The 22,091-nt window shown below is 41.7% G+C and overlaps 1 protein-coding gene across 4 annotated transcripts in view; it reads right to left on the minus strand.

Moving 5' to 3' along the window:
* KDM4C (lysine demethylase 4C) overlaps window positions 1-22,091 on the minus strand; it is a 392,092-nt gene that overhangs the window by 355,396 nt on the left and 14,605 nt on the right. For all 4 annotated transcript variants that reach the window (XM_082628071.1, XM_082628070.1, XM_082628069.1 and 1 more), the window contains exon 2: window positions 4,335-4,495. In XM_082628071.1, the coding sequence (XP_082484197.1) occupies window positions 4,335-4,478 (144 nt within the window). In that variant the 5' untranslated portion in view covers window positions 4,479-4,495. The remainder of the gene's footprint in view (window positions 1-4,334; window positions 4,496-22,091) is intronic.

Below are 22,091 nucleotides of genomic sequence, written 5' to 3' on the forward strand. Positions count from 1 at the left end.
ACATATATCAAATATCTTCTCTTACCCTGTAACTTTCCCTTCAACCTTCTAAACTGTATATTTTTATAAACATAAGTTCTTAACTTTAATATAATCCAATTTCTTCATTTTTTTGCCTTGATCTTCTGTTTAATATATATATATTTTCCTACTCTAGGGCATGAATACATCCTATTTTGTTTTCTAAGAGTTTTAAGGTTTTGTCTTTCACATTTTATCTACACTGCACCTGCAACTGGCTTTTGTGAAAGGTTTAAGTCAAGCTTCATCAGATGAAAAAACCTGGAATCAGGGAAGGAGTGACTTGGCCAATGTTATACAGCTGATAAACGACTCTATTAATTCAAAAAAGAGGTGGGGGGAGCAGTCAAGTCTAAAATTAATTTAATTTTCATCAGCAATATGGCAATATTATACATTTTATTTTCTCCAAGGTATGTTAGCTTAAAATGAGACACATACTCAGTATTTTAAAAGCATATGGACAATTGCACCAAATGGATATGGATAAACATACTACATTGTCTTGATCACATATTGAAAGGGGAGAGGGCAGTATTTAAGAGTGCTATAAATAGTAACTTTTTCTTCATCAGAAATAAACGGGTGAGTATTCCAAAATATAAAACATAGATTTAGGGCTTCCCTGGTGGTGCGGTAGTTGGGAGTCCGCCTGCTGATGCGGGGGACGGGGGTTCGTGCCCCGGTCCGGGAGGATCCCACATGCCGCGGAGCGGCTGGGCCCGTGAGCCATGGCCGCTGGGCCTGCACGTCCGGAGCCTGTGCTCCGTGACGAGAGAGGCCACGGCAGTGGGAGGCCCGTGTACCGCAAAAAAAAACAAAAAAAAACATAGATTTATTCAGGCTCCTGTTTAGAAATATATCTACAATCAAAATCAATATTATGTTTAGAGTTAAATATATTTTCCTGTGTTGTGAAAAACAAGGCAGTTGTTCACCCCCAAAAAATTCTGAACCAAATTTTCTTCTCTAAAGTTAAAGAAGGAATACATTTACAAAACTCTAAATATTACCTTTGTGAATATTTTGTGCATGTGTTCATTTACTTCAATTAAAATGTTCAGACAGAACTTTAAAAATCTGTAAGCTCAGGCCTATAACAAAAATCTTTATTTTTTAACTATAATTTTAAATCTTAACACATCAGATTTTCTTACATAGGAATCGTAAGCACAACATGCTTAGGATTATATATATATATATATATATATTTTTTTTTTTATATATATACATATATTTCATATTACCATTTCCCCGACCCCAGCCTGGGCCCTATACCAGTAAAAATTGTCCAGCTAAAATCTGTATTTGTACTACTTATCCTGAACTATGTTGCTATTACTACCATCTACCAACTGAGAAAGGAGCAGGAGGAGGAAGGGCAGTGCTTCTGACACTCTTTCTTCACCTTTGGGCACAGATAGCTATTTGCACCCTCTAGGTTACTTGTGAAGCTCTGTATTATACATAACCTCAGGCCCAGAACAAGCTACGTCCAGAACACTGCTGCCGAAGAATTTAGCCATTGCTCGTATAATAATGCTTCATCATAACCTTTCTCCACAAAAACAGTACAAGTTTTACATTTAAGGACACTGTCACTTTTCACTTTCGCAACTGGACCAGCAACTTTGTAGACAGAAAGTCAGGGTGTCAAACCTCTCACTCTGGAATAAAAAATGTTATCAACCAGACTACCCTGGTGGCGCAGCAGTTACGAATCCACCTGCCAGGCTTCCCTGGTGGCGCAGTGGTTGAGAGTCTGCCTGCCGATGCAGGGGACGCGGGTTCATGCCCTGGTCCAGGAGGATTCCCACATGCCGTGGGGCGGCTGGGCCCGTGAGCCATGGCCGCTGAGCCTGCGCATCCGGAGCCTGTGCTCTGCAGGGGGAGAGGCCACAGCAGTGAGGCCCACGTACCGCAAAAAAAAAAAAAAAAAAGAATCCACCCGCCAATGCAGGGGACACGGGTTTGATCTCTGGTCCGGGAAGATCCCACATGCCGCGGAGCAACTAAGCCCGTGCGCCACAGCTACTGAGCCTGCACTCTACAGCCCGCCAACCACAACTACTGAGCCCGCATGCTTAGAGCTCATGCTCTGCAACAAAAGAAGCCACCGCAATGAGACGCCCGCGCACCATAATGAAAAGCAGCCCCCGCTCGCCGCAACCAGAGAAAGCCTGCGCACAGCAACTAAGACAACGCAGCCAAAAATAAATTAATTAACTAATTGATTTTTTAAAAAATGTTATCAAGCAAGACAGACTGTAATCTGAGGCCAAAGTCACTACTGTTGGAATTTCTCAACCACTTTCTTCAAATCATAAATTAAGACCAATTCATTAAATGGTGCATCAACAAAGAATTTCATAGGTGGTTCTGTTCCCCAGGGCTAGCCCTCAAAGTAAACTAGCAACATGAATGCAGTTTTGATCTTTACAATTTGATTTGATTTGGTGTAGTTTTATACATTTGCCACTGCTGTAACGTCTAGAAAAAGAAGGAAATCAGGTGAAACTGAGTCCATGTGACTTGATGTAAAAGATGGCAAAAATGACTGGGAATAAAACAGTTTATTGGGGGCTTCCCTGGTGGTGCAGTGGTTGAGAGTCTGCCTGCCGATGCAGGGGACACGGGTTCGTGCCCCGGTCTGGGAGGATCCCACATGCCGCGGAGTGGCTGGGCCCGTGAGCCATGGCCGCTGAGCATGCGCATCTGGAGCCTGTGCTCTGCAATGGGAGAGGCCACAACAGCGAGAGTCCCACATACCGCAAAAAAAAAAAAAAAAAAAAAAACAGTTTATTGTATTGCTAGTGTAAGTAAAAGGAAATTACCACAAGATTGAATAAATGAGTAACTCCAGCTTTGTCAATGAGTCTCACTTCAAAAAAAACTCTGGACTCAGGTGTGTCTGGTTCAACATTCAGAAAACTAACTGTCGTTCTCATTAACGTCACTCTGACAGAGAACACCCAAGGCAGCACAGATGTCCTCTGTGTGCCTGCAGCTCCCTTGTGAGGGTAGTGCCTGCTTCCTCTTCTAAGGTTACTAAACGTGCCCCCGACCACAGAACATTCACTAATCCCAGTGGAACACAGTAAGATATATGTTTTCAGGCAACAAAAGAGGGAGAACAACAGGACAAAGGGCTGCATTCAGAGCCCAGAGAAGAGGACAGACAGTCACCCTAACATAACACCACTCTGCCCAAATAAAGCTCAAAACCTTGCTAACCGGTTCATTTTAAGTTTGTGATCAAAATTCTGTGTGTCAAATGATTCTGAAATATCATTCTCTTCAACTTAAGCATGATTTTTTTCCTCCTCAAAGACAACCCCGAAATGTTGTTTCCAAAAATGAGATCTTTAAGAGCGAAACTAATGAAAAAATTAAGGATAGCTCATCTGAGAAATCCACTATAAACCTTTATCTTCCTTTTCTCTCACCCACCCCTAATCAACTTTCACTCAACTTAATATCCCCAAATTTTAAACCTTTTCTAGGAGTGACCTGAACCATACATATCAAATAACAGACTTCAAGGCAGAGATGTCAGAATAGTCCAAGGTTACAAGCAGCTGCGTCCAGATGCAGGAGGAGGACTTGAACACCAACCTCTGCAGTTCTGTAAGTTCTCTCCGACGCTACTGTCTGCTTTCAATGCTACTGGACCTTCCACGGAGATGGGGTTCCAAGGAGAACCCGTGACGAGCCACAGTAGAGAAGGCTCTGCTGGGGCTCAGGAATTTATGTGGTGATGCCAACAAGTCTACAGAAACCCAGATTATAAACTTAACATTTAGAACAATAACAAAACAAAGCAAGTAACAATACAATCTATTCTTGAGGAAAATTTTAAATTGAACTAGATTTCCATTATAGAAAGATACACCTATCTCAGGTTAAATTCAAATCTAGGCAATCTCTTTTTCAGAGCTCTAACTCTGGGCTTATGGGGGCAACCCTGCGATGCAGTCCTCAGTGCCTTAGGGACCACCCTTATGTCCCTGCGACCCCTGACAAGACTCCCTGCTTCTGCTCTGCCTCCCCCTCAAATTCATTCTTCATGTAGAAGCCAGTGTGATCTTAACAAAAATAACAAATAAACAAACAAGCAGCCACCATATCCTCCTCTCCTCTACTTTAAGCCTATCAATGCTTCCCACTGCATTAACTGCATTAATGGATTAACAAGAACAAAGATTTTGCAAATGTCTTCCTTTGGAAGAAACAAGTTTCCGCATCAAGAAGACTAAGCATAACTGAAAGGCCAAGTGATCATTTTCTGGCTTAAAAGATCTGAGGATAATCACCTTTGCAAGACCCGCTCGATGGGCTCCTTTAGACTCCATGTATGCGAGGTATTTGTTGAACTCCCGGAATTCCTCCATGCTGGGTCTGAAGGTCATAATCTTACAGCTGGGGTTGAGCGGACTCTCCACCTTGGCCACCTCCATGATGGCTGGGGCAGTCTCTGCGGAGAAGATGATGCAGGCATCAGTGCTGAGTTACTGGGTGGTCATTTCTCCCAAATAGCAGGTAAGCTCCCCCAGCAAAAACTCTTCTAGTTACTTAACCATTCCCTTCTACCACCCTGTTAGGGAGACCCCCTCATCTCTCCCCAGACTCCTGAAAAGAAAAATTACCTCTAGTTACTCCTCCTCCCAAGCTCCTATTCCTGGCATTAAATCACTGACCTAATTATATTGCTCTCCTCCTCAGAGTCCTTCCTAGAAAGAATGAATTTTCTAGGGACTTCCCTGGTGGTGCAGTGGTTAAGAATCCGCCTGCCAAAGCAGGGGACATGGCTTCGATCCCTGGTCCGGGAAGATCCCACATGCCGCGGAGCAACTCTGCCCGTGCGCCATAACTACTGAGCCCACGTGCCACAGCTACTGAAGCCCGTGCACCTAGAGCCCGTGCTCCACAACAAGAGAAGCTACCACAATGAGAAGCCCATTCACCGCAACGAAGAGCAGCCCCCGCTCACCACAACTAGAGAAAGCCAGCGCACAGCAGCAATGAAGACCCAACGCAATGCAGCCAAAAATTAATTGATTAATTAATTATTTTAAAAAAGAATAAATTTTCTAACTTTGCAAGTTTACAGAAGGTGTTGTTCCTATGCACCAGCTCTGAAACAGACTCTCATCCATGCACCTCTGTAAAGGCCTGGTGCCGGCTGAGAGGTTAATGGACAATATTCCACATCCTCAGCACAGGGCTTACTCAGGTGCACTTCTACTCGTCATGACATGCTTTCCTATAACAACTTACAAATTATCCTGTCCACAAAACCACCGGACACCAGGCTAAAGTACTGGAGACACAGAAAGGGGTAAGGTTGTCTTCTAAGCTCACTGTTTAGAGGCCAAACAAACTTCAATACAAAACTATACACAGGAAGAAGTTCCTGACTCCACCTGAGTTACTCAGAAATGACTTCCCCAGAAAGAGGCAGAGTTAAGCCTTATGAGAAGATGCAGAAGTTTGCCAGATGAGAGAAAGAACACTTTACGTGGTGAAAATACTTGGAAGTTTGCAGGGATGGAGAGGGGAGGTTAGTTTGTCTGGAGCTTAGAAAGAAAAGATTATACAGGAGATCAAAGTAGAAAAGTAGGCAGTAGTAGTGTTGCGAAAACACAAACTTAATCCTGCTGTCTATGAACAGCATGATTCCTTCCACAAACATCTACTGAACACCTACTGTGTACCAGGCATAGGGAATGCCAAGGTGACAAGGAGCATGGGCAGGCATGCCTCAGCAAGGAGTCCGGCCCCACCCCACTTCCAGATGCAGCAACACTGCCTGGCATCCGACAGCTCAGACAGCAAATCCTCTCAGAACAAAGCTTTCCTTTTCTCATCTTTTTATAATAAATGTAATCTGCTTGACAAAAAGAGAAGTTGGGAAGGGATGGGGTAGATAAAGGGGAAAACATGCAAGGGGATAATAAGAAGTTAAAACAGATCAGGACTACAGATGATGTGATCATCATTTACTGAAGGTTTCAATGAGTGTCTATCTCACAAAGTGCATGTGGGGAGGGAATTCCCTGGTGGTCAAGTGGTTAGGATTAGGTGCTTTCACTCTGGGGCCCCAGGTTTGATCCCTGGTTGGGGAACTAAGATCTCACAAGCCATGCAGCGCGGCCAAAAACAAAAAACAAAGTGCATGCAAGGAAAATGAGGTACATCAAAGTTAAACCCTACCGCCCTTCAGGAAGTTATAAATTTGAAAATACTCTGTGTGGAGATATATTAATACACAACAGAAAATATTCTGTATTCTCCCTGCCTCAGAAAGGGGGCATGCAAATTAAAAACGTTGCACCTAGGGCTTCCCTGGTGGCGCAGTGGTTGAGACTCCGCCTGCCAATGCAGGGGACACGGTTCGAGCCCTGTTCTGGGAGGATCCCACATGCCACGGAGCAACTGGGCCCGTGAGCCACAACTACTGAGCCTACGCGTCTGCAGCCCATGCTCCGCCAACAAGAGAGGCCGCGACAGTGAGAGGCCCGCGCACCGCGATGAAGAGTGGCCCCTGCTTGCCGCAACTAGAGAAAGCCCTTGCACAGAGACGAAGACCCAACACAGCCAAAAATAAATAAATAAATAAATAAATTTATTTTTAAAAAGTTGCACCTCACCAGCCACTTCCCTTCAGATGCACATGCCCAAATCCATGGGCTGCAGGATAAAAGTCTCACCTCTACACAGGATACACATAACCCTCTAGAAGCGTCCAGATCAGGCCCTTGCAAGAACTATCATGGCCTTGTCCACCACCACAGCCTGCATTACACTGTATGCTCCAATAATACTCATTGATTTTTTTTGCCTCTCTAAACAAGTACAGCTCTCTATGCCTTTGCCCAAATTATTCTCTCCTGTTGGAGCAGCCTTTACCTGTTTCCTCACCTTTCAAACTCCTGTCCACTGTGGAGATTCCCAACCCTCTGCGGCAGGCCTAGGTGAGCCACCCTGTGTTTCTCGACCTCCCTCTCTGCATTTCTCTTACATCAGCTGCCTGTCCCAATGGCATCTGCAACCAAACACTGAAGTCCAAGCTACTCAAGGGAAAGGCAGGACCTCCATCTCTTTAAGCCCTGGCATCCCATCTGGTACCCAGCCTGGCTCATAATATCTGCTGCAATAACTATTTTCTAACTGAATGAAGGAATAAATGCCAAAATGTCATTGAAGTATTTATATTAAATGATACCAAATGCAGGAAAAAGGAAAGCATTGGCCCCAAACATGGAAAAGTTACTTAGAAAACAGATTTATTTGACCAGTAATATTACCAGAGTAATAGAATGTAAAAATCTGAGCAGTGAGAAAGGGGAAGAAGTCCCCAGAGCACCTCTTAGAAACATCTGGTACATGGAAGGCAGCCTTACTTTCCCATGGCTGAAGAACAAGGGCGGCCTGCCTCTTTCTCTAGGCAAAGGGCTTGAGAAGCCACTAAAGAAAATTTGGAAGTTCAGCTGGTCATTCAACAACTAAGTACTGAGTGCCTGACCGGTGGGTGGACATTCAGAAAGGAATGAAACAAAACCCTAACAGTAGTGGAGTGAAACAGACAATAAATAATAAGCGCTATGAAGAAGTAAGCCAGGGTAGGGGCACAGAGTGCAAGAGGAGGGGTAGCTGCTTCACACGGGGTGGGCAAGGGAAGCCTTTCAGAGGCCTGAAGGAGGAAATAAACCGTGAGATATCTGGAAGAAGAGCATCTGAGGCTGAGGCAACAGTAAGGAGCCTCTTGGGCTCTTCAAAGAACAGCAAGAAGTGAGTGTGGTAAGCAAGGGAAAGAATGGTAAGAGAGGACATGGGGCGTGGGGTGAGAGGGGAGAAAAGGGGTTTGGCTTTTACTTTAAATGAGATAAAAGTAATCTTGAGCTTCTTCCCCCTCTTGTACATCATGTTCTAACATGTGTTTCCCACCAACGGGATGACACTGCTTTCTAAGGTAACTGTTCTGGAGGGTGTTAAGCAGAGAAGTGAGCTGACTCATCCTTCTGGCTGTTATATCAAAAAAGGACAAGGTTAGAAGCATGGAGGCAATTTACACAAATCCAGGCAAACTAAAATGGTGACTTGGACCCAGGGTGAGCAGTGAGAAGTGGTCAGATTGCAGATTGTGATAGAAATGAGAAACAGAGGAGTCAAGATTTTGGTCTAAAAAACAGAACAACAGCTCTGATAAGAAACTGAAGCAGGGGCTTCCCTGGTGGCCCAGTGGTGAAGAATCCGCCTGCCAATGCAGGGGACACGGGTTCAAGCCCAGGTCAGGGATGATCCCACATGCCGCGGAGCAACTAATTTCATGTGCCACAACTACTGAGCCTGAGCTCTAGAGCCTGCGAGCCACAACTACTCAAGCCCGCGTGCCTAGAGCCCGTGCTCCGCAATAAGAGAAGCCACCACAATGAGAAGCCCGCACACCACAGCGAAGAGTAGCCGCCGCTCGCCACTAGAGAAAGCCCACGCACAGCAACTAAGACCCAACGCAGCCAAAAAATAAATAATAAATAAATTAAAAAAAAAAGAAAAACAAGCAATGAGACTGTTAAGATACGCAGCAAATACATAACAATCAGAATGAAACCCTCACCCTTGATCTAGCTTGCTAACACATCTGAGAAGTAAACTTTGCCTCTTCCTAACGTCACTACTTCCTTGATTACACACCAGTTCTACCTCCAAATCAGGTACATTTACTAAAGACCTAGATAGCTTATATTTAGACCTTTTCAATCTATAAAGTTAATACATGATCATGACAAAATTTAAAACGTCAAAGTATCTTAAGATTTAATGTTAAGCCCACCACCCAAATCTTTGCCAATATGACAGGCAAAAAAGTCTGGTGCAAAGTTTCATTTCTTTGATTACTAGTGATATTGATCATTTTTGGACATTTATAACCATTTTCATTTCATTTTGGGGTTGCCTACATACCTTCTTTACCCTTAAAAGTTAGTTTAATCTGGCAAAAACCTATCTTTCAAAGTTTATCTCAAGTATAAACTGCTTTATGAAGCCTTTCCCGACAACACTCCTCACCAACTACCAATGTCATTTTTTTAATGCTCTCCTCACTCTCACTCCATATCCGCAGTCAATCGTCATTCTTCCTGGATTCTGCATTTGCAAATTCACCTATTTGCTAAAATTTATAACCCCAAAATCAATGATTGCGGCACTTGTACAGTTATTCACAAACACGCATGGAGTGGTGAAATATGTGAATCACCCTACATGTATGTTCATCCAGCTGAGGTCAAACAAGGCAATGATTTGCCTTCTTGTTTCAGCCCTCATACTGTAAACAAGTATCCTTTTTGCAGTCTATTTATTGTCAGTGTTTTTTACATTTTTTGTGCTTCTTTTTGGTGATTTAGCTGCTTAAACGAGCCCCCAAGCACAAGTTCCTAAATGCAAGAGAGCTATGATGTGCTTTATGATGAAAATACATGTTACATAGCTTCATTCAGTTATCAGTTACATTGTTGGCATGAGTTCACTGTTTCTTTTTTTATAAATTTATTTATTTTATTTATTTATTTTTGGCTGTGTCGGGTCTTCATTTTGGTGCGCGGTTTCTCATTGCAGTGGCTTCTCTTGTTGCGGAACACAGGCTCTAGGCATGTGGGCTTCAGTAGTTGTGGCACGTGGGCTCAGTAGTTGTGGCTCCCGGGCTCTAGAGTGCAGGCTCAGTAGTTGTGACGCATGGGCTTAGTTGCTTAGTTGCATGTGGGATCTTCTTGGACCAGGGTTTGAACCTATGTCCCCTGCATTGGCAGGTGGATTCTTAACCACTGTGCCACCAGGGAAGCCCTAGTTCACTGTTAATGAATGAATAATTGCATATTAAATAAGGTGTCTTTAAACAGAAGCACACATAACACAAGATCAATATATCACCTTGACAAGCGTTGACAAGCATTGTGATCAAAGATGCACAGAAATTTAACCTATATTTCCCCTAGGAGCAATGGTTCAGAATTCACTAATTCAGTATTCACAGTGACTTTATAGAACATAACTACCACAAATAATGAGAACTGACTGTACCTAAGCCCTTTTAATTAGGTCATTCAGAAAAAGCCTCTACCTACCCACCCCCAGCCCATGGAAGCCATTCTCCTCCTTTCCCCTCAAGAATTTCTCCCACCTACAGCAGTGAGCCAGGCAGCCAATCCTGCAGACCAAAACTGACCTGAGCTAGCTCAATCACTCCCCCAGGAACTCACAAGTGGGGAACAGAGGAAGCCATGAGGGGCTGTGGCAGCCACTGTCTTCCTTGGGCATTAACAGAAAGGAGATGAGCAGAGAGAAGGGGAGGTGGGTGGGGAGAAAGAGAGAGAGAGATTGATTTGAGAGGGGAAAAAAGAAAGGGAAGAAACCAAGCCTGAGTCACCCAGGCATAATGTAAGTCATAAGGTAAATGCCTAAAGAGTCTGCATCTTCAAGACACTGCAGGGTCTGGGTCTGCCCTGGTGGTGCAGTGGTTGAGAATCCGTCTGCCAATGCAGAGGACACGGGTTCGAGCCCTGGTCTGGGAAGATCCCACATGCCGTGGAGCAACTAAGCCCGTGCGCCACAACTACTGAGTCTGCGCTCTAGAGCCCACGAGCCACAACTACTGAGCCTGTGTGCTGCAACTACTGAAGCCCGCGTGCCTAGAGCCTGTGCTCCACAACAAGAGAAGCCACCACAATGAGAAGCCCGTGCACCACAACAAAGAGTAGCCCCTGCTCGCTGCAATTAGAGAAAGCCCGTGAGCAGCAACAAAGCCCCAACACAGCCAAAAATAAATAAATAAAATAAATAAATTTATATAAAAAAAAGAGACTGCAGGGTCTGGAGACTTGAAATCTACATTGCAACAGGCACTCCAGATATGATTTAAATTTTTCCAATAGGAAGACAGTTGAATTCAGAACTGGGCAGAGTGGGGAAAGAGGTGGAAACCCACAAGGCATCCTTTTTGTTAGAACAGATCTAGCATAGGTAGTCTGGATCTTTAACAGTTCTGGCATGATTCCTGAGCCCTGGACCACAACTTAGATAGTTAGTCCATGGAACAAACAAATGCAGCAGCAACTTCCTGCTCCCCAGATCTCAGCCAAGGTGCTATGATCCCATACCCTGATTCTTCAGTTTTCTATTTGTGGCAGAAATGGCAGTTCCCAAGGCAGGCCCACCAGCAATGGTGTTTTGGGAGATATCCCAGGAGATAGGTCCCTGGGGTCCCAACCAAGAACCTGTTCTCCAACCTTCAACAACTCCAATAACAAATCTCTTTCTGGTTAAGTTAACCAGGGACGAGTCCACTGTCTGTAATCGAATCATGACTGATAAAATTATCAAATATAAACTAATAACGGTGAGTAGAAAAGAAACCTGGTATACAAATAATCAGTTCCTTGTGTATCTTAATGAAATTAAGACAAATTACTCAAAATTCATTTTGTGGTAATTGAGTAAAATTATTAACTGAACCATTTAACAAACTAGCCAACCACTACAGCTACTTTCTCTTACTGTTCTAGCACAGTAGAAGCTCTCAATAGCCTTTTGCTTAACCAATTCACCAAATACTAACGCAATGTCTGTGAAAAATGTCACTGCTGCACACAACATAGGCGAGGCTAGTAGGCTATACCTATTGTGTCTAAGTATCAGCTGAAATGCATGCTTAGCAATCAACAGTGCTTATTTCCAATCCAGTTTATGCAAACTGTGCCATTATGTGATGTGATTAAATATTATTTAAGTAGATGAAGTGTGAATACAAAAATGTTATTGTTTCTACAAAATTTAAGTTAAATATTTTGGAAAAATCCAGTATAGGTAAGATGACTTAAAAAAAAGGGGGGTGGATGCCAAATGAAGTGTGGGAACTGCAGTAGTAAAAGGTTAGGGGGTAAAGGGATTTGTAAAATCTAGAAGGATTCTGGCTCATATTATTTCAAGTGTCTAAAATCTCACTTTAAAAAAACAGAAACTGGGGCTTCCCTAGTGGCGCAGTGGTTGAGAGTCCGCCTGACGATGCAGGGGACACGGGTTCGTGCCCCAGTCTGGGAAGATCCCACATGCCACAGAGTGGTTGGGCCCGTGGGCCATGGCCGCTGGGCCTGTGCGTCCGGAGCCTGTGCTCCACAATGGGAGAGACCACAACAGTGAGAGTCCCGTGTACAGCAAAAAAAAAAAAAACAAAAAACAAACAAACAAAAAAAACAGAAACTGAGTGGTACATGCTATATTGGGAGTGTATTGCTTATGCAAAAGAGGAAATGCAGGATTCTAACCTTTACTCAAAGAAAAGGCTTTATCCTACAACAAAACATAAGCAAATGAATGTATATTTATATTTTAAGTAGAAATAAAATAATAGATGTATCTTTCTGATTTACATCTTTAAAATAAAAACTACTCACGAACTTTTGGAAAAACTATGCCTTTATAATACAGGCATAAAAATAATGCAATGTCAACATTTGTCAAAATATTTCCTTATGGCTAAACAGAGCTGTTTCCCGTGTCTGTTCCATAGTGCCAAGCCCTCCATCCCTGATTTAGGGGAAAATCAAATCAATAAGGGAACTTAACTTTACTTAAAGAAAAACACAAAGCTCTGTGGGTTTGCTCTTATACTTGATGCTATTGTAAATAGTATTTCTTTAACTTTTGCTTTAGAAATAATTTGAAATTTACAGAAAAACTTCAGGAACAGAAAAATAAAAAACATAAAAAGCCCTCTTACACTTAACCCAGATTCATCAAATTAGTATTTTACCCTATTTGCTTTATCAATTTGTGTTCTCTTTCTCTCCACATACTCACACATACATGTAATTTTTCTGAGCCATTTTTTTTTTTTTTTTTTTGCGGTACGCGGGCCTCTCACTGTTGTGGCCTCTCCCGTTGCGGAGCACAGGCTCCAGACGCGCAGGCTCAGCGGCCATGACTCACGGGCCCAGATGCTCCGCGGCATGTGGGATCTTCCCGGACCGGGGCATGAATCCATGTCCCCTGCATTGGCAGGCGGACTCTCAACCACTGCGCCACCAGGGAAGCCCTTTCTGAGCCATTTGAGAGTAAGTTGCATATATCGTGGCCCTTCACCCTAAAAACTTTAGTGTGTGTTTCCTAAGAATAGAGGTCTTCTTACACACAGACCCAAGAGTTTTCAACTACAATAAGTTTAACATAGATACAATACTGATATCTAATTTCTGTGTTCCAATTTTGTCAAGTGACCCAATAATATCCCTTATAGCATTTTTTTTCCCTCCAGTAGGGAATTCAGTCTAGGATTAGATATTGCATGTAGCTGTCATTTCTCTTTCGTATTCTTAAAACTGTTATATTTCCAGAATCTATTTCTGTCTTCAATGACATTGTCATTTTTAAAGAATACAGTCACTTTTACATTTAAACACTTAAACATTTAAACAGAACATTTAATTGTTTTAAATACAACACTTCTTATTTCAGTGTATTTTTTTTCTTTTGTTGCTGGTATATTAAAATGTCATTAACTTTTTTTTTTTTTTTTTTTTGTCTGCGTTGGGTCTTCGTTGCTGCGCACGGGCTTCTCATTGCGGTGGCTTCTCTTGTTGTGGAGCATGGGCTCTAGGCACACGGGCTTCAGTAGTTGTGGCTCGTGGGCTCAAGAGCGCAGGCTCAGTAGTTGTTGCTCGGGCTTAGCTGCTCCACAGTATGTGGGATCTTCCCGGACCAGCGATCGAACCCATGTCCCCTGCATTGGCAGGCGGATTCTTAACCACTGCGCCACAAGGGAAGCCCCATAAAAATGTCATTAACTTTTAAATGATCTCATATCCAGCTACCTTGCTAATAATCTCATTTCCAAAAATTTGTCTATAGATTATTTAATGATTCTATATTGATCATGTGAAAATCATCTGAGAATAGTCATTTTTTTGTTGTTTCCTTGACAATACTTATTCATTTTATTTCTCTTTCTCATCTTACTGACCTGGCTAGGGCACCCTAGTGCTAAAGAGGAGTGACAGTAGAATGTCTTATTATAAAGGGAATGCTTTTAATCTTTACTCTTCAGAATAATGTTTACTATGTATAGGTTCCCTTTAAAAGGTTAGAAAAGTTCTGTTCTATCCCTTTCTCTAGGTTTTGTGTTTTATTGGGGGGGGGGTGTTGGTTTGCTTTTAAAAGAATTTTATCAAATGCTTTTTCTATATCTATTATGATGGGTTTTCTCCTTTACTATTGAGATTAAATATGATTTTAATGTTGAACCAACCTATATTTCTGGAATGCACCCAATCTGATGATAATGTATTGTCAGAGTTGCACACTGTGGAATTATTTGTATTAATATTTCATTTAAGGTTTCATATCCTATCTTCATAAGTGAGGCTAGTAATTTTCCTTATTCATATTGTCCTTGTCTGGTGCTGGTATTAAGACTTGCTAACCTGGGACTTCCCTGGTGGCACAGTGGTTAAGAATCTGCCTGCCAATGCAGGGGACACAGGTTCGATCCCTGGTCCGGGAAGATCCCACAGGCCTCGGAGCAACTAAGCCCGTGCGCCACAACTACTGAGCCCACGTGCTGCAACTACTGAAGCCCACGCACCTAGAGCCTGTGCTCCGTGCCTGGAAGCCACCACAATGAGAAGCCTGCACACCGCAATGAAGAGCAGCCCCCGCTCGCCGCAACTAGAGAAAGCCTGCGTGCAGCAAGCAAGACCCAACGTAGCCAAAAAAAAAAAAGACTTACTAGCCTGAAAAAATGAGTTGGGAAGTGTTCCTGAAAAGAGGGAAATTTTGAGTTTGTGAGGGTTGAAATTAGGTATAATTTGAATACTTTGTAGAACTAGCTTGCAAAACCATCTGAACCTGGTATTCTTTGTGGTAAGACATATAACTACAGAATAAAAACTCTCAGATGGTATATTTCTACAACTTGAATACATTTCAGCATTTATATTTTTCTGGAAAACTGTCCATTCGAATGTATTAGCATAAGTTTTTCATGGTCTCACCTATAGTTTGGTATTCTTTTCAGTCCTAACACTGTTCTTGTCCAATTTTTTTTTCCAAGATGAGGATCTATAGCTCCCATCACTCTCAAAAATGTATCACATATGACCCCAAAAATAATTAAGAACAACTGGACTAGATCATGGCCACAGAAGTGGTCTGAGCTGTGGTTCCATCTATACCCAGAGGTATAAGCACTTCATCTTTGTTAATGTTTAGTCTTGGTAACCTTTAAACTTAGGAAATTAAACAAGTTCAGTGTTCCTAAACACTAGTGGGCAGTGGTTCTGTCAGTTCACTAAAAAACAGGAATGAAAGTGTTCTGATTTTTCATAAAGTTACACTTTTTCTTCTTGAAGAATGCTCTTTCTGCTTTGTTGGTGCTTTTTTGAACAGTAAGTTATAGTAAGTTTTCTTTTATAATTTTTACTTTAGAAAATTAAAAGTTGACAAGCCTATGTCAGTCCAGCTTATTTTTTCAAATCTGGGAACCAATAAACTAAATGATCTCTAAGATCCTTCATGAGCCCAGCATTACATGTGAGAGAGGGAAAAGAAGAGAGGGTGGAGGGATGGAAGGAATTGCTTATTTACATTAATAAAAATGAAGTAACTTACTCAAGTTGAAGTTCTTATTTACCTTCCTGGTTTCCGAGTTTTTAACTCTACAGACCCCCAACCTCTACCTAGATAGATGAAACTTCCAAAGGTAACATTCTCAACAAACCATTCTCTTAGTAAAAATGGCTTCCAATTGGAAGCCATTCAAGTGGAATCTGAAATGACATTGGTAAACCATTTTAATTTCCAATTCTTCAGCTTGACATTTAAGATAAGTAATCCCATTATTTTCCTCTGAAGCACACAGATTTTCAGACCTTTCTAATTATTCCTCCTAAATCATTCATTCATTCAAATGACAACCCTCTCTTTCTATAGCTAAATAAGATTAATCAAAGATTTGCCTGCTAAAATTATTTAACTTCAAGGACCTGGAGACAATAAGGAGGAAAGAAAAAACTTTATCTTAGATAGGTGAAGATATGAGAGCAATCTCACAAATGCTGAACACAAGCACTGACTATTGAAAGAGGCATGCCCACTATAGAAAAGTTAATGGAGGCAGACCACAAAGTCATCCTAAGATTCCTCCCATCAATCCCCAAATATGTGACCAAGCAGAAGCAGAAGACTCTGCATTACTAACAGCATAGGCAGCTAACATTCAAGAACTTAACATCAAGAGGTTAACAAACTCATTCAAGGTCACACAGCTTTGAAAAGATATTTTCAAATTTTGTTGTGGATAACTAAATGGGCAAGTAGGTGGAAAGGGAGGCTCAGGTGCTTGAAATGTGCTTCCATCTGGCTCTAGATGCAGAAGCCAAAAGTAAAAAGAATTCCTCCCAGGATAACTGCCTAACTCAACCAAAATCACATGGAAAACAACAGTAATAAAGATTGGCCAACTGGGCTTCCCTGGTGGCGCAGTTGTTGAGAGTCCGCCTGCTGATGCAGGGGGCACGGGTTCGTGCCCCAGTCCGGGAAGATCCCACATGCCGCGGAGCGGCTGGGCCCGTGAGCCATGGCCGCTGAGCCTGCGCGTCCGGAGCCTGTGCTCCGTAATGGGAGAGGCCACAGCAGTGAGAGGCCCGCGTACTGCTAAAAACAAACAAACAAAAGATTGGCCAACTGACCAGAAATTCCTTCCCCTTTGTCAGATAGCAAAAATCCAGAAGAATGAGGAATCCTAGCAAAACTAACAAATACATGCAGTATGTACTTCAGAGTCAAACTCAAGGTACAAACATAAATGCTACAGGAGTCCCTGGGGAAAAGGCAAGACCACAGATGGCCACTGTGGGGGAAGGCATAAAGAAGAGGTGAGGGGCCTCCCTGGTGGCGCAGTGGTTGGGAGTCCGCCTGCCGATGCAGGGGATACGGGTTCGTGCCCCGGTCTGGGAGGATCCCATATGCCGCGGAGCGGCTGGGCCCGTGAGCCATGGCCGCTGGGCCTGCGCGTCCGGAGCCTGTGCTCCGCAGCGGGAGAGGCCACAACAGTGAGAGGCCCGCATATCGCAAAAAGGAAAAAAAAAAAAAAAAAAAAAAAAAAAAGAAGAGGTGAGTTTGAAGTGGGTCTTAAGTAAATGGGATCACAAAAGGGCGAGCTATCCTTCTATGGGGGATAGGGAGCCCATAATAACAGTGCTAATATAGGAAAATTAACTCATTTAATCCTCCCAAGAGCCCAGACCTACGAGATAAGTAGTATTATTGACCTTATTCTGTAAGTGAGGAATTGGAAGCGCAGAGCGGTGTTCTCAAACTTTTTGATCTCAGGTCTCCTTTATACTTTTAAAAATTATTGAGGAACCCAATAATAAGAGCTTGTATTTATGTGGGATATATATTTACTATAACAGAGGAATTGTAAAATTATAAGTTAAAAGATAAATTTTAAATCCCCATATGTATGAAACTTTTAAGATAATTTTAAACTGTACATTGGTCAAAGGCAACAATGGTTCTAACAGAAGGTGAGGGAAGGGATTTTTATCCTGTTTGGAAAACTGGCATTGTGTGGAACCACTGCAGTCCTCTTTGTTTGTCACAACTGGAGGAGTGCTAGTGACACCTAGTGAGGGAGAGGCCAGGGATGCTGCTTAACAGCCCTACAATGCATAGGAAAAGCACCAACAACAAAAAAATTATTCAGCCCTAAATATCAATAGTGCAGAAGTTAAAAACCTTGTTCTAGGGACTTCCCTGGTGGCCCACTGGCTAAGACTCCACACTCCCAATGCAGGGGGCCCAGGTCTGACCCCTGGTCAGGGAACTAGATCCCACATGCCACAACTAAGAGTTGCATGCCACAACTAAAAGATCCCGCATGCCAAAACGAAGATCTCACGTGCCGCAGTAAAGACCCAGCACAGCCAGCCAGCCAGCCAGGTAAATACATACATACATACATACATACAACCCTGCTCTACTGACATTCAGAAAGCAACGCCAATGTCTATCTACAGAAGAATCAATAAATAAATCAGAGTATATTCACCCAATAGAATATTATACAGCAGTGAAAGTTAACAAACCAAAGCTACTCCCAACAATACGATGAACCTCAGAAAGTTAAGTCTTGGACTAGTCAAAGTACGTGTCCATTTACAAACCCAGAAAATAAAGTTTAATTTGTTTTTTAAGGATAAATGCATATAAGATACATCTTTTTTTTTTTTAAGCAAAGGAATACTGAACATAAAAATAAGGACAAGGTTGGGAATTCTCTGGCAGTCCAGTGGTTAGGACTCTGTGTTCTCACTGTCAAGGGCCTGGGTTTGATCCCTGGCCAGGGAACTAAAATCCTATAAGCCACATGGCTCAGCCAAAAAAACCAAAACCAAAAACAAAAAGCAATAAAAGAAAATCAGGACAAGGCTGCTAAGCAAAGGTAGTTGGGATAGAAGAGAATCACAAAGGTTTTTTTTGGTTTTTTTTTTTTAACATCTTTACTGGAGTATAATTGCTTTACAATGGTGTGTTAGTTTCTGCTTTATAACAAAGTGAATCAGTTATACATATGTCCCCATATCTCTTCCCTCTTGCATCTCCCTCCCTCACACCCTCCCTATCCGACCCCTCTAGGTGGTCACAAAGCACCGAGCTGATCTCCCTGTGCTATGTGGCTGCTTCCCACTAGCTAGCTATTTTACGTTTGGTAGTGTATATATGCCCATGCCACTCACTTTGTCCCAGCTTACCCTTCCCCCTCCCCGTATCCTCAACTCCATTCTCTAGTAGGTCTGCATCTTTATTCCCATCTTGCCCCTAGGTTTCTTCATGATCATTTTTTTTTTTTAGATTCCATATATATGTGTTAGCATACGGTATTTGTTTTTCTCTTTCTGACTTACTTCACTGTGTATGACAGTCTCTAACAAAGTTTTATATCTGGGTGAATTCATAGTACTGTACACCATGTCTTTCACATGCCTCAAGTATTACATAAAATCTTTTTTAAATGATGAAACAATCAATATAAGTAATGAATTCCTGAAAATACCTGGAAATTTTAAACATACTTTAAATTAATACCAAGAAATTTTTTTTACTTCTATGCTGAAACTATTCTTTAATATAAAAAATCTACCAGTAATAAGCAAATAATCACTCCTAGTTTTTATTTTTGGTGACTCCATATTTTTTTATATTAAAGGTACCAAAGCAAGACAGATAGACCTGCAAGCCCAATGAACACCCCAACATAGGGCTTGAAACTGTTTTTTTAATTATATACTGTGGCATTATTTTAATTGAAAAAGCCTAGGGCTGGGTTATGTATTTGTATTCAAGCCCTTAAAAAGGAATTAATTTGCTTAGTTCTCCTTCCCTTAGCTTACTGTGTTACACAAACAATAACACAACTATAAATACCTATAAATGTATAGATTAAATGAACAATCAAGTGTGGCTCCTTTGGTGGAAGAACTTAAAATCATCAACTATAATATCAACAATAATTTTAGCATCAAAAGGTAATCTGGGGCTTCCCTGGGGGCACAGTGGTTGAGAGTCCGCCTGCCAATGCTAGGGGACAGGGGTTCGTGCCCTGGTCCGGGAAGATCCCACATGCCGTGGAGCGGCTGGGCCTGTGAGCCATGGCCGCTGAGCCTGCGCGTCCGGAGCCTGTGCTCTGCAACGGGAGAGGCCACAACAGTGAGAGGCCCGCATACAGCAAAAAAAAAAAAAAAAAAAGGTAATCTGTGTAGAAATTCATTTGCACACTATAGAGACTTCCCTGGTGGTCCAGTGGGCAATGCAGGGGACCCGGGTTTGACCCCTGTTCAGGGAACTAGATCCCGCATGCATGCCACAACTAAGAGTCCGCATGCTGCAACTAAAGATTCTGTGTGCCACAACTAAGACGCAGCTAAGACACAGCACAGCCCAGAGAAATATTAAAAAAAAAAAAAAAGAAAATCATTTGCACACTAGAATAAAATTCTTTTCTAGCTATGAGAACTATGCATCCTACTACTACCCTCTAATCTGGTAAGAACTCTTGTCACATAAATGTATCATAATGGCAAGGGGAAAGAAAGTTTACAAACAGCAGTAATTCAAAATAAGAAATCTCTTTATCTAAGAAATAGTTTGCAGTGTTTCATAAAAGCAAGTGATTTCTTACATTGCAATGCAGGAAAGTGTTATGACAGACCTTATGATTAAATTTGTCAAAGGTACAGAGAAGACAAAGAAAAGAAAAAAAATCAGTAAATATAAATGTAGATATACTGTTAAATTCTCTTTTGGACGAAAGTAAAAAATTAAATTTTCAGTGGAAAAGTACCTGATAAACAGTGATCACAAGACAGAGAAAGCATCACTGTGGCATTAAATCTTCTTTTTAAGAATTTAGAAAATACTAATTTAAAATGACCAATGTTTTCTTTACTGTTGGACTCTACTTTCAAACCTACTATTTTTAACTTGAAGCCAAAACTAATCTCTAATCTGTATATCAATAAAACATTTAAACTTGGAAAAAAATGTTTTAAATGTTATAAGAATAAAAATCATTTTTAAAACATGGAAACTTAACCTTCTATCTGATTATGAGAGATTTGTGTCTGTCATGAAAAGGGCTAAAAAGGGAAATTCTGATCAATTTTCAATAAATGTGAATTAAGGAAAAAAACCTTAACTCTCTGTTAATTTCAATTTTTAGGAAAATTACATTAAAATGTAGGTCCGGACAGACCCCGAAAATTATGCAATGAATGCCAACTAATATTTCTGCTTGAATAGAAAAAAAGGATTGTTCTCCTATGACCAAGAAGAATTTAGAAACTTGATGCACTTTCTATTATTATGCAGCAGTGTGACAAGGACACACACAACAAAGAAGGCTATTTCAACAGTTTCCAAAACTTGTATTTCACATGATTGTGAGTTCTGACTAAAAGCTTGCTGGGCTTGGACTGTATCGCTCGGGGAGCTTTGGGAGGAGGAGCCACTTCAGCGGAAGGGCGAGAGCTGCCGTGGACCCACAGCACCTGCTGCGGCTTCTTGGCTACCACCGGCCCGCGGCGCCCTCTGCAGGCGGGCTGGTCAAGCAGCACTGCGCCGCCCACACACCAGCTGGATCCCTGAGCCGCGTAGACACCCAGGGTGAAACACGCGTCGCCGCCAACCCTACAGTGAAGCCCGCGTAACTTTTACATCTGAGATTACCGAAACCATTTAGACCTATGAGAAAAACTCACCAGAGGCCATGTAAATTACTCTTAGGTTCTTAGTTTAAAATATTAAAACGACAGCCAAATTTTGAACCACTTTGAGAACATATTTAAGTGCAATTTCATATGCAAACTTGGAAATTATATTCCTAACAATCTACAATCGCATGAGCCATATGCAGTATCAGCTATACTTGACATGTGAACGCATCTAAAAATATTTTCAATGTCTACTAGATAAGTTTAATTTTCCTCAGATTCACAAATATTAAACTAAATTATAATAAACACAAATACAATCATGATACAAGCTCAAAGGAAAAATCATAACCTGTTACCCAATGCTTCTCACTGATTATAAAATATGGTTTAATATATTAAAATATAAGGCCAAACCTTCATTAGTGTTCACAGAAATGAACTCTACCTGGGCTGAATTTGGTTTGTTTGACCCATAATTTGTCTTTGTTGTTAATAGCAAAACAAATGTCTCCATTTTCCTGGTCTTATGGAGGGAGGCCCAGTTCCTCTGCATAAACTCCCTCAACAGTGTGATACTGAGAACTATGCTGACTGACAACTCTTTAAATACCACTATCTTATTAAAATGAACCTTCTAAAGAAAAGAAAAGAAAAAGACTTGCATTTGTTTGGTTCTTTACTGTGCTTTTTACATATAATATTTCATTTCCATTCTTAAAAGTTTTCTGTGAAATTATGAGACTAAGGCTCAGAAATGGAAATCCCTGTCCTAAAATCTAACAGCAAGTAGGTACAATGATTGCA

The sequence above is a fragment of the Mesoplodon mirus genome (genome assembly GCF_964341445.2).
Source record: "Mesoplodon mirus genome assembly, chromosome: 1".
Lineage (NCBI taxonomy): Eukaryota > Metazoa > Chordata > Mammalia > Artiodactyla > Ziphiidae > Mesoplodon > Mesoplodon mirus.